The 13,075-nt window shown below is 50.6% G+C and overlaps 1 protein-coding gene across 2 annotated transcripts in view; it reads right to left on the bottom strand.

The window, feature by feature from the left end:
- Positions 1 to 604: 604 nt before the first annotated feature.
- Positions 605 to 13,075, bottom strand: part of FAM131C (family with sequence similarity 131 member C) — a 69,730-nt gene continuing 57,259 nt past the window's right edge. For both annotated transcript variants that reach the window (XM_063943915.1, XM_063943916.1), the window contains 3 exons: positions 3,460 to 3,642; positions 3,007 to 3,117; positions 605 to 1,614 (listed from right to left, as the gene is read on the bottom strand). In XM_063943915.1, the coding sequence (XP_063799985.1) occupies positions 1,259 to 1,614; positions 3,007 to 3,117; positions 3,460 to 3,642 (650 nt within the window). In that variant the 3' untranslated portion in view covers positions 605 to 1,258. The remainder of the gene's footprint in view (positions 1,615 to 3,006; positions 3,118 to 3,459; positions 3,643 to 13,075) is intronic.

Raw genomic sequence — 13,075 nt, forward strand, 5'->3', positions numbered from 1 at the left:
TTATACTAGTATGTTATATGTAACAGCGGCACATCCTGTGATCAGCATGTATATTAGTATGTTATATATATATATAACAGTGACACATCCTGTGATCAGCATGTATACTAGTATGTGATATGTAACAGCGGCACGTCCTGTGATCAGCATTTATACTAGTATGCTATATGTAACAGCGGCACGTCCTGTGATCAGCATTTATACTAGTATGTTACATGTAACAGCGGCACGTCCTGTGATCAGCATTTATACTAGTATGTTATATGTAACAGCGGCACGTCCTGTGATCAGCATTTATACTAGTATGTTATATGTAACAGCGGCACGTCCTGTGATCAGCATGTATACTAGTATGTTATATGTAACAGCGGCACGTCCTGTGATCAGCATTTATACTAGTATGTTATATGTAACAGCGGCACGTCCTGTGATCAGCATTTATACTAGTATGTTATATGTAACAGCGGCACGTCCTGTGATCAGCATTTATACTAGTATGCTATATGTAACAGCGGCACGTCCTGTGATCAGCATGTATACTAGTATGTGATATGTAACAGCGGCACGTCCTGAGACAGTAACACGTAACAGCGGCACGTCCTGTGATCAGCATGTATATTAGTATGTTATATATAACAGAGAAATGCCAACACTACAACATCACCCAGGAACAGCCGTGTGCTCAGACACGGCACACGGAACGCGCATTACAGGACAGGTCTGAGTGGAGTAAGGCTTAGGGGCAAAACCTTATTCAGAAGAAAAGGCTGAGCGCTCTACAGTAACAAATATATTGCTGATGTGTGAGAGTCCACGTTCTGACCAGAGGATGTGTCCATGTTCCAATCAACGTGAGGCCACGTGTTTCTATGCTGCATTGTCCACATTGTATTCCTAACCAGCTGGTGGGTCCACCTGCTATAGCAGTCCATGTCCACTTTCTGTGAGGACCTCCACAATCTGGCCAGCTGGTCACCCTCTGTTCCCACTGTCATCCCTGCATTATCCACCGTCCCCTCCGTTCTGGAGGCCACAGGTTCTGACCATTCCAAGATGAAGGGTCAGATAATGGATACAGATCATAGCGATAAGTCTCGTTGGTGGCCTCGGTCACTGATGGTCTCCTCAGAGACAAGTCACGAGGAGGTGCTGGAATACAGAGAAGCTGACAATCACCAGTCGCTAACGATGGTCACAAAATGCCAGTCGGAGAATCGGTTTCTACGAGTACGGAACCTCCCATCTGTCTGCTGTACACTTAGTTGTAGAAGACCTCGTCCTCGGACAGAGAGCTGCTGTCCACGTAATGAAGCCAGCTGTTGAGTCGGGGTTTGCAGGCTTCAGGAGCAGTCTCTCCGTCCCCCAGTACCGGGGCCTTGGTGTTCTCCAGGCTGCTGCTTCTCACGCCATTCAGTAAGGGGGCCCCGAACACAGATTGGTTAGAAGGAGGCTCCGTCATGTCCCATCTCTCCATGGGCAGTAGCTGGTGGGACGTAGCGGCTAAGGACACAGCGGAGGAATAGGAGAGGCCTGGAAGGCTTCCACCCAGGTCTGAGCCGCAGGCCCCTTGAGCATAGCTCAGCAGTCGGCTCTGTAGGTAGAGGCTCTCCAGGTCTGCAGGGAAGAGAGAGATACCTGTTACAGAAGGCCAGGGCTTGGGAAATGCACCACCAGTGGTGGTGGTGGTGGTGGTGGTGGTGGTGGTGGGGGCACTAGCCTGACTACTCAGGATCTCAGTGTGAGGTGATACGTGTAGCCCAATCCCTGGCTCAGTAAAAGCAGTGGCACCTGGAACTGTGATCCCTCGCTTCCCCAATACTCCTATTCACTAAAGAAACATTAGATAGAGCGAGATGGAAGAAATACAAGAGGTAGAGAAAGAGAGAGGTAGGGGAAGAGAGAAAGATGAAGAGAATAAGAAAGGGAGAGAAAAGGAGAGAGGGAGACGGAAAGAAAGAGAGGGAGGGGGAGAGAGAGAGAGAATCATAGAGGGAGGGGGAGAGAGAGAGAGAATCATAGAGGGAGGGGGAGAGAGAGAGAGAATCATAGAGGGAGGGGGAGAGAGAGAGAGAATCATAGAGGGAGGGGGAGAGAGAGAGAATCATAGAGGGAGGGGGAGAGAGAGAGAGAATCATAGATGGAGGGGGAGAGAGAGATGGAGAGAGTTATAGAGGGAGAGAGATGGAGAGAATAAGAAAGGGAGAGAAAAGGAAAGAGATGAAGATAGATAGAGAGAGAGGGAGGGGGGAGAGAGCTGGAGACAGAGAAAGAGAGGGAGGAGGGGGGAGAGAGAGAGAGAGGGAAGGGGAGAGAAGAAAAGAGAGAGAGATGGAGAGAATAAGAAACGGAGAGAAAGACAGACGTAGAGAAAGGGGGAGAGAGAGAAAGGGGGAGAGAGGGAAGGAGAGAGATGGAGAGAATAAGAAATAGAAACACAGAGGGAGAGAAAGGGAGAGAGAGAAAGGGAGTGAGGGAGAGAAAGAGAGAGAGGGAAGGGGAGAAAGAGAAAGGGGGAGAGAGAGAGGGAGGGGGAGAAAGAGAGAGAGAAGGAAGCAGGGAGGGAGAGAGAGAGAGGGAGATGGAGAGAGAAAGCAAATCTGTGGAGGAACAGTGTAATTCTAGCACCAGACCTAACACGCGAGCTGTGTTTTGGGGTGACCCACTTTGTCCCCACTCCTTCGCACATAAACTGGGTTGCTCCCATTAATCAGCGCTGCAGCAGAGCCAGGAATAGAAGCGATTTGCGTGTGAGCATTCGGTTGCCAGGAGGACTTACAGAGCAGAGGACCGGGGCCCGGGGGACATACAGACTGTTCAGCAGATGGGACTCCTCTTATTAACCTCTGAGCTACATCTATGAGGACCAGATGGAGAACTAAATCTAGTCCTGGCCTATTGGGATCTCCGTGCAGCCTGCGGGACAGGTAATCACAGACCGCCCCATGCTTAGGGGAAGCCCCAGAAGTAAACACCAAGGGGCTGACAGGTGCAGGATTTCTGGCTTACCTTGTAGCTGTCGGACATCCTGAGACCCCAGCTCATAGCGCATTTCTTCATCGTCCAGGGAGGACCAAGCGCTCAGTGTAGCTTCGGTGATGGCGAATTGCTCTGCAACCCCTGGTGGAGAGGAAAGATCAGACAATGCTACTCGCTGCTGAATCTGTATCGGGGGATGGTTCCCTGTAACCTCCATTAACATTAACAACATATTCAACACCTCCACGCTTTATTTCACAGTCACCCTGGACCCTCTGCCCCTGCAGAACTGTGTTCCACCACCAGCCACGCGTTTCACTATTGGGAGTAATGCCAGGTCAGGTCTGATCATGGAATATCTGATGATGAGGATTGTAGTCTGGACAGAGTCTATGTAGACATTATATAGAGGTCACGTAATGTACAGTACACACTGTATCACAGCGTATACCCAATAAACAGCGTAGTGTCTTCCTACCTTACCTGCGGCAAAACGCGCTTCCTTCAGCTCGTCAGTCAGGTCTGAGTAATGCTCTTCATCTGTCAGCGAGGGGTCCCAGCCGGACTGGGGGGCGCTCCAACCCTTCCACTCAATAAGATGGGCTACACGCCCCCGCGCCATGGCTGTGGGCTTGGTGATATGGTCCTTAATGGTCTGCACCAGACCTAGATGGCATGACAGGGAACGTACAACTTAATATCACTGGGGACACAGGCTATGTCCTCAGTCATCTGATTAGCATATTCATATGAGTTATATACCAACAGCTGTACACTGTGGGCCTAATTCAGACCTGATCACAACAGCAAATTTGTTCTCTAATGGGCAAAACCATGTGCATTGCAGGTGGGGCAGATGTAACATGTGCAGAGAGAGTTAGGTTTGGGTGGGGTGTGTTCAAACTGAAATCTATATGCAGTGTAAGAATAAAGCAGCCGGTATTTACCCTGCACAGAAACAAAATAACCCACCCAAATCTAACTCTCTCTGCACATGTTACATCTGCCCCACTTGCAGTGCACATGCTTTTGCCCATTAGAGAAAGATTTTGCTTTTGCAATCAGGTCTGAATTAGGCCCTATATTCCGTATGATAACAGTGAAAAGATTGTTATATTCATAGTGTTATGTACAGACACATCTCCTTAACATATTTATATTATGTACCATATAAACACATTCTCAGGAGGTCAAACAAAGCGACAAATGATGTTACCTGAGCAATCCGGGGGTAGCAGCGATTGGTACCTGTGCGCAAGTCAGAGCCTGTGGCCGGAGAGACAAGCCAGCCACACGTGTAATGGCGTCTGCGGCACTGAAGGGGTTAACCCTCGTGCCCAGCGCCATGTTGCGGACTGTTTAAAAGTTTGTTGAATGATGTGTTTTAACATGTCATATGTAGTGCTCTGTGCACCATTGCAGGAAGACATGTTTAAATGTATTTATTTTATATTCAAGACAAGCTTGGTGTATATTTAAAGGGAAACACGTGTTTAAATGAAATGTATTTAAAGGAAAAATGGCTCTGTGCTAGCAGAGAGGTGTGAAGGACAAAACCTTTTGATGTGTAAGTTCCTTAGAGAGAGATACTAATCACTGGGTCTATGGGCTTGGAATCTGTTTCATGTAGGGGATGTAATTGATTTACGATCCGTGAATGGCAGATAAAGGAAGGAAGACTGTTTGTTTGTATTGTAGCCATTCCTGTTGTAATCTTAAACACTGGGATTGCCTGCAGATGGGAATGACCAGACACATTTGTATTTTGAAGATATGTGATAAATTTATCAATAGTGAATGTTAATCTGATACCAAACGTTGTCTGGGTGACAGGAAGGAGGATATTGTTTTATTGCACTTATATCCTTGTAAAATGTAATTTATTGGTATTTTGTAAAATAACCTGATTGGTTGGAGAAGACAGGGAGGGCTTACCCCCCTGTGGTACTGTGTGGAAAATTGACATAAAAAGGAGACCTGCGTGCCTCCAGAGTAGTAGTTGTACCATCTTTATTCTGCTGAAACATCTGATTGTATGCTGTTGCCCCTAGCAATAGGGAAGGGTTCTCTTTAGAACTATTGAGCAAATAAACATCTTTGCCTCAAGAAGACTGCTTCATCTTGTGACCAACAGGGTTAGGCCAAACCTAGCTCCGTTCTCCGGCTGTCCAGGGAAGCACCCAACGTCTCCAAGTTCCGCCCTCCGCCAGCTACCGGTAGAGGCCTAGCAAGTGGCTAGTGGGGATTCGTCAGCACCACACAGCTGTGGTAAAGCAGTGCGTCGGCACATACAGAGCAGAACCGTGGTTCCAAACGCCACGGCAGGTTAGGAGTTTGGTGGTGGCAGCGAGAACCCGCCCACAGCGCAGTGGGTGGAGTCAGTAACAGGCAGTTACTGACGGTAAGCGGGAATCCCCTATGTGGTCAGGCCTCGTGCGGCTTGACCTTCCATTCTGTGCGCAGTCGACGGGACGCGGCAAGCGGCGAGTGCTTCCGTACGGTACCGTCCTGTCACAGAAATTGGTGGCATAGTGGTGGGATATTCCCAGGCGGCTTTTCATCACCCGATTGGAGAAGCCGAGTTACTCAGGAGAGGAGTAACTGCAGCGCAGGAGAACGCACAAGATGGCGGAATTCAGCGGAATGTCCAAGGATGATCTGGAGATCGTATGCCAGGACAAGGGTGTGGATATCCCTTTCAACGCGTCCAGAAGCGTCATGCAGGCGGCGCTCAGGAGCTGGGAGGAGTCTCATCGGGTGGAGGTGGAAAACACTGACGGCGTCAGCATCGCAGAGGACGACCCAACAGTGGACCTTCGCACAGGACCGGTGAGAACCACAAGCCCCGCCCTCTCTCACAACAGCCATGTTTCCCAGCAATCCCTAGCAGGGCCAGGATCCCAACGTCCCAGGGGGGGCGACCCGGATACCCTAGCAGATCGGCTAGCGGAATTGGGGGAAAGGGCAACGGAGCAAGAACGCATGCTTGTCATTCGGATGTGGCATGCGGAGCGGGCACCACAGGCCGTGGTACCCCGGGAGCCGTTGTCAGCTGTTGTACACAGATCAGGACGTATTCAGTTTGCCAAGTTTGCAGACAGTGATGGGGACATTGGTGGACATTTACAAGTTTTTGAAAGGACTTGCAAACTACACGATCTACCCAAGTCGGAGTGGGTGAGACACCTTGTGCCCACTCTGCATGGAGAGGCCTTGGAGGCCTATCGAGGAGTGGCGACGGAGGACTGTGAGAACTACGACGAAGTCGCGAAGGCCCTCCTCCAGCGATTCTTCATCACTCCAGAGTCTTACAGGAAGAAGTTCAGAGACTTGCCCAAGAATCCTAGCAGCACCCATGAGCAGTTCGCCAACCAGCTGCGGCAGTACGTGGTGAAGTGGGTGAAGGATTCTGAAGCCACTACATGGGACGCACTGATCGACCTGATCTGCAGGGAGCAGTTCTACCGCAGGTGCGCCCAAGAAGTGAAGGAGTGGGTGCTAGATCGGGAGCCACCCAGCTTAAATATGGCTGCCCAATTAGCCGACAAGTATGTGGCAATTCGGCCACAGGGGCAGAAGCGCCCAGCCAGCAGCCAGCTCCAAAAGACTGCACCACCAAGGGGACCCCCCTCTTCAGCTCATCACCCCCAAAGACAAGCATCTTCCAACCCGGGTGCTCTTGGCCAGCAACCGCACCGCAGCGTCCCTGCAACTGATCAGAGATCATCGGTGCCACGACTGGAGAAGAAGTGCTACGGCTGTGGGAAAATCGGACATCTGAGGATGAACTGTCCTGCATCCCAAGCACCCAAGGCTCGTGCCCCAAATCCGAGTGCTGGAGCCCGGATCGCTTGTTTGAGGAGAGGAGATGAGCCTACAGAGACTGTTCCCCCTCCAGTCAGTCCGATGGAGTGTGGCGAGAGACAGGTGCACTCTGCGGAGAGAGTCACCTGCATGGCCAAACAGCCCCTACACAACATGTGGAGGCACCTGCAGCCAGTCCACGTGGGACCCCTGCAGGGAGAAGGCCTAAGAGACTCTGGGGCCTCAATCACTGTGGTGAGCCCCCACCTCATAGATCCTGCTGCAGTATTGCAGGGTCGCACTGCCACGGTCACCCTGGCAGAAGGAACAGAAAAGGCGGTTCCCATGGCAAGAGTCTACCTGGACTGGGGAGCTGGACCAGAGTTGCGAAAAGTTGCCGTCATGGATGGTCTCCCAACTGATGTGGTCCTAGGAAATGATCTGGGTGGTGGGATCGTCACTATGTTTGTTGGCGCCATTCCCCGGAGTCAAGTTCCAAAACCACCGTTGACATCAGCTACTCCAGCACAGCCCAGCCCAAAGGAAAAGACTACAGCTGCTAGACAACTGCCAGCACAGCCAACCACAGCATCAACCAGCCCAGAGGAAAAGATCACAGCGGCTAGATCAGTACATCGACCCCGCATGCCTTTTGCCTCTGGTATGCCTACGTCCCCTAGCAACGCAGAGGATGTCGGTTCCAGCTCGTGTGATCCTGTGGGGGTGCCCAATGATGCTCCTGACCCAAGTGGTTTGCCAACTCCGGCGGTGAGTATGAGAAACCACACTGACTTTTCCATGACTGACCCCTACCAGACTGACCCTAGTAGTCCCCACCTAGATCCCCCTGTAGAGTGTCCCAATTTAGGAGAGATTGAGGGCCACAGGCAGAAGTTTAGGGAGGCTCAACTCTCTGACCCATCCCCGAAAGGCATGAGGCGCCACTCTGGCAGCGGCCTTGACAGGGTTGGGGCGGGGAGGTTGACCTGGCGGGAAGGGTTAAGGTACAGGGTAGCCAGGAAAGTGGGAGGGGATAGACCAGATAGGGAATGTGTCCAACTGGTCCCCTCAGGGAACGTTCCTGCGCAACCGGTGTCGGTTGCCAGCGAAACCCCTTTGGACAGTAACCCGGAGACAGACCATACCCTGAAGTGCCTGACACAGAGCTTACCCTGGTCTGGAATGTCGGATGACGCCCAGACCAACTGTAAGGCTGGTGCCATGCGATGGCAGCCGGGGCACTCCAGCGTTTGTGTTGTCTCTGGGCCTCTGCCCATAGGAGAACCCTTGCAGCAAGTTGCTGTGGACATAGCAGGTCCCCTGCCTGTGCGCAGTAGATCGGGGAAGACACGCAGCCTCCCTGTAGTGGATGCCACACAGGATCCAGAGGCTGGTGGTCTGGCCGCCATCACTGTGGCACAGGTAGCGGACGAGGAGGAAGGAGTAGGCCTAGGTGACAGGGTAGGTTTCCCGAGTCATAGGTCGACGGAGGAGGATTGGAGGGCAGGTCTGACAGTTAGGGCAGACAGTTGCCAGATAGGTATGACGGAGGTGCAGTGCCTGGGGCACCATGTGGGAGGAGACAGGGGTAGGCCCAACCCAGAGGGGGTGGAGGCAACCAGAGGCTGTCCCCGACCCACATCACCCAGACCGGTACTGACCTTAGAACCTGTAAGGCCCTACGGACATGTTGTCATTGACTTTAGTCCTGTAGTGAACCCCTTGACAGAGATGGCTAGGAAGGGCATTCCCAAGTCAGTGGACTTTGCACCCGCTTGCGAGTTGGCATTCCAGTCATTGAAGGAGGCTCGGGTACCCGCTCCAGTGCTGATGGCGCACATTCTTGACCAGGACTGTGTGTTACGAACTATTGCGCCACTGCACGGACTGGGAGCTGTACAGAGCCAGAAAGAGCCTTATGGGCAGGAGCACCCTGTGGCCTGGTTGAGCAGTATACTGCTATTGTGGGAGGTGGGGTATGCCACGATTGGGACACCTTGGGTGGCACTTGTTTGTAATCGGCCCCCCACCGTGGTGACTTACCACCTACCCGTTAGGTGGCGGCAACCTACCTTGGGGAAATTGGACAGACTTTTGTGGTGGAGCCTTGCACTTGGACTTCAGGTGGACTATTTGAACATTGTGCACCCATGAAGAGAGGCCCACTGCACTATGGATGAACTGTCTAGGCCGGAGCCTACACACCCTAGGTAGCATCCCCTTCAACACAAGGGACTGCGGGACCAGGACCCAAATCGTTGGGACATGGGTCCCTGGTTGACCCGCTTGAATGGGGGGGAAGGAATGTGGCCGGAGAGACAAGCCAGCCACACGTGTAATGGCGTCTGCGGCACTGAAGGGGTTAACCCTCGTGCCCAGCGCCATGTTGCGGACTGTTTAAAAGTTTGTTGAATGATGTGTTTTAACATGTCATATGTAGTGCTCTGTGCACCATTGCAGGAAGACATGTTTAAATGTATTTATTTTATATTCAAGACAAGCTTGGTGTATATTTAAAGGGAAACACGTGTTTAAATGAAATGTATTTAAAGGAAAAATGGCTCTGTGCTAGCAGAGAGGTGTGAAGGACAAAACCTTTTGATGTGTAAGTTCCTTAGAGAGAGATACTAATCACTGGGTCTATGGGCTTGGAATCTGTTTCATGTAGGGGATGTAATTGATTTACGATCCGTGAATGGCAGATAAAGGAAGGAAGACTGTTTGTTTGTATTGTAGCCATTCCTGTTGTAATCTTAAACACTGGGATTGCCTGCAGATGGGAATGACCAGACACATTTGTATTTTGAAGATATGTGATAAATTTATCAATAGTGAATGTTAATCTGATACCAAACGTTGTCTGGGTGACAGGAAGGAGGATATTGTTTTATTGCACTTATATCCTTGTAAAATGTAATTTATTGGTATTTTGTAAAATAACCTGATTGGTTGGAGAAGACAGGGAGGGCTTACCCCCCTGTGGTACTGTGTGGAAAACTGACATAAAAAGGAGACCTGCGTGCCTCCAGAGTAGTAGTTGTACCATCTTTTCTCTATCGTCCTAGTGGATGCTGGGGTTCCTGAAAGGACCATGGGGAATAGCGGCTCCGCAGGAGACAGGGCACAAAAAGTAAAGCTTTAGGATCAGGTGGTGTGCACTGGCTCCTCCCCCCATGACCCTCCTCCAAGCCTCAGTTAGATTTTTGTGCCCGGCCGAGAAGGGTGCAATCTAGGTGGCTCTCCTAAAGAGCTGCTTAGAAAAGTTTAGCTTAGGTTTTTTATTTTACAGTGAGTCCTGCTGGCAACAGGATCACTGCAACGAGGGACTTAGGGGAGAAGAAGTGAACTCACCTGCGTGCAGGATGGATTGGCTTCTTTGGCTACTGGACATTAGCTCCAGAGGGACGATCACAGGTACAGCCTGGATGGTCACCGGAGCCTCGCCGCCGGCCCCCTTGCAGATGCTGAAACGAGAAGAGGTCCAGAATCGGCGGCAGAAGACTCCTCAGTCTTCTTAAGGTAGCGCACAGCACTACAGCTGTGCGCCATTTCCTCTCAGCACACTTCACACGGCAGTCACTGAGGGTGCAGGGCGCTGGGAGGGGGGCGCCCTGGGAGGCAAATGAAAACCTTTTTTGGCTAAAAATACCTCACATATAGCCTCCGGGGGCTATATGGAGATATTTAACCCCTGCCAGAATCCATTGAAGAGCGGGAGACGAGCCCGCCGAAAAAGGGGCGGGGCCTATCTCCTCAGCACACAGCGCCATTTTCCCTCACAGAAAGGCTGGAGGGAAGGCTCCCAGGCTCTCCCCTGCACTGCACTACAGAAACAGGGTTAAAACAGAGAGGGGGGGCACTAATTTGGCGTTAGAAATATATAAAAGATGCTATAAGGGAAAACACTTATATAAGGTTGTCCCTATATAATTATAGCGTTTTTGGTGTGTGCTGGCAAACTCTCCCTCTGTCTCTCCAAAGGGCTAGTGGGTCCTGTCCTCTATCAGAGCATTCCCTGTGTGTGTGCTGTGTGTCGGTACGTGTGTGTCGACATGTATGAGGACGATGTTGGTGAGGAGGCGGAGCAATTGCCTGTAATGGTGATGTCACTCTCTAGGGAGTCGACACCGGAATGGATGGCTTATTTAGGGAATTACGTGATAATGTCAACACGCTGCAAGGTCGGTTGATGACATGAGACGGCCGACAAACAATTAGTACCGGTCCAGACGTCTCAGAAACACCGTCAGGGGTTTTAAAACGCCCGTTTACTTTAGTCGGTCGACACAGACACAGACACGGACACTGAATCCAGTGTCGACGGTGAATAAACAAACGTATTCCTTATTAGGGCCACACGTTAAGGGCAATGAAGGAGGTGTTACATATTTCTGATACTACAAGTACCACAAAAGAGGGTATTATGTGGGATGTGAAAAAACTACCGTAGTTTTTCCTGAATCAGATAAATTAAATGAAGTGTGTGATGATGCGTGGGTTCCCCCCGATAGAAAATTATGGGCGGTATACCCTTTCCCGCCAGAAGTTAGGGCGCGTTGGGAAACACCCCTTAGGGTGGATAAGGCGCTCACACGCTTATCAAAACAAGTGGCGGTACCGTCTATAGATAGGGCCGTCCTCAAGGAGCCAGCTGACAGGAGGCTGGAAAATATCATAAAAAGTATATACACACATACTGGTGTTATACTGCGACCAGCGATCGCCTCAGCCTGGATGTGCAGAGCTGGGGTGGCTTGGTCGGATTCCCTGACTAAAAATATTGATACCCTTGACAGGGACAGTATTTTATTGACTATAGAGCATTTAAAGGATGCATTTTCTATATATGCGAGATGCACAGAGGGATATTTGCACTCTGGCATCAAGAGTAAGTGCGATGTCCATATCTGCCAGAAGATGTTTATGGACACGACAGTGGTCAGGTGATGCAGATTCCAAACGGCACAAAGGTGTATTGTCGTATAAAGGAAGAGGAGTTATTTGGGGTCGGTCCATCGGACCTGGTGGCCACGGCAACTGCTGGAAAATCCACCGTTTTTACCCTAAGTCACATCTCTGCAGAAAAAGACACCGTCTTTTCAGCCTCAGTCCTTTCGTCCCTATAAGAGTCATATCTGCCCAGGGATAGAGGAAAGGGAAGAAGACTGCAGCAGGCAGCCCATTCCCAGGAACAGAAGCGTTCCACCGCTTCTGCCAAGCTCTCAGCATGACGCTGGGACCGTACAGGACCCCTGGATCCTACATGTAGTATCCCAGGGGTACAGATTGGAATGTCGAGACGTTTCCCCTTCGCAGGCTCCTGAAGTCTGGTTTACCAAGGTCTCCCTCCGACAAGGAGGCAGTATGGGAAACAATTCACAAGCTGTATTCCCAGCAGGTGATAATCAAATTACCCCTCCTACAACAAGAAAAGGGGTATTATTCCACATTATATTGTGGTACTGAAGCCAGAAGGCTAGGTGAGACCTATTCTAAATCTAAAAAAATTTGAACACTTACAAAGGTTCAAATCAAGATGGAGTCACTCAGAGCAGTGATAACGAACCAGGAAGAAGGGGACTATATAGTGTCCCGAGACATCAGGGATGCTTACCTCCATGTCCAAAATTTGCCCTTCTCACTAAGGGTACCTCAGGTTCGTGGTACAGAACTGTCACTATCAGTTTCAGACGCTGCCGTTTGGATTGTCCACGGCACCCCGGGTCTTTACCAAGGTAATGGCCGAAATGATGATTCTTCTTCGAAGAAAAGGCGTCTTAATTATCCCTTACTTGGACGATCTCCTGATAAGGGCAAAGTCCAGGGAACAGTTGGAGGTCGGAGTAGCACTATCTCGGATACTGCTACAACAGCACGGGTGGATTCTAAATATTCCAAAATCGCAGCTGATCCCGACGACAAGTCTGCTGTGCCTAGGGATGATTCTGGACACAGTCCAGAAAAAGGTGTTTCTCCCGGAAGAGAAAGCCAGGGAGTTATCCGAGCTAGTCAGGAACCTCCTAAAATCAGTGCATCATTGCACAAGGGTCCTGGTAAAGATGGTGACTTCCTACGAAGCAATTCCATTCGGCAGATTTCACGCAAGAATTTTTCAGTGGGATCTGCTGGACAAATGGTCCGGATCGCATCTTCAGATGCATCAGCGGATAACCCTATATCCAAGGACAAGGGTGTCTCTCCTGTGGTGGTTACAGAGTGCTCATCTTCTAGAGGGCCGCAGATTCGGCATTCAGGATTGGATGCTGGTGACCACGGAGGCCAGCCCGAGAGGCTG

Source organism: Pseudophryne corroboree, chromosome 10, assembly GCF_028390025.1.
Source record: "Pseudophryne corroboree isolate aPseCor3 chromosome 10, aPseCor3.hap2, whole genome shotgun sequence".
NCBI classification, from domain to species: domain Eukaryota; kingdom Metazoa; phylum Chordata; class Amphibia; order Anura; family Myobatrachidae; genus Pseudophryne; species Pseudophryne corroboree.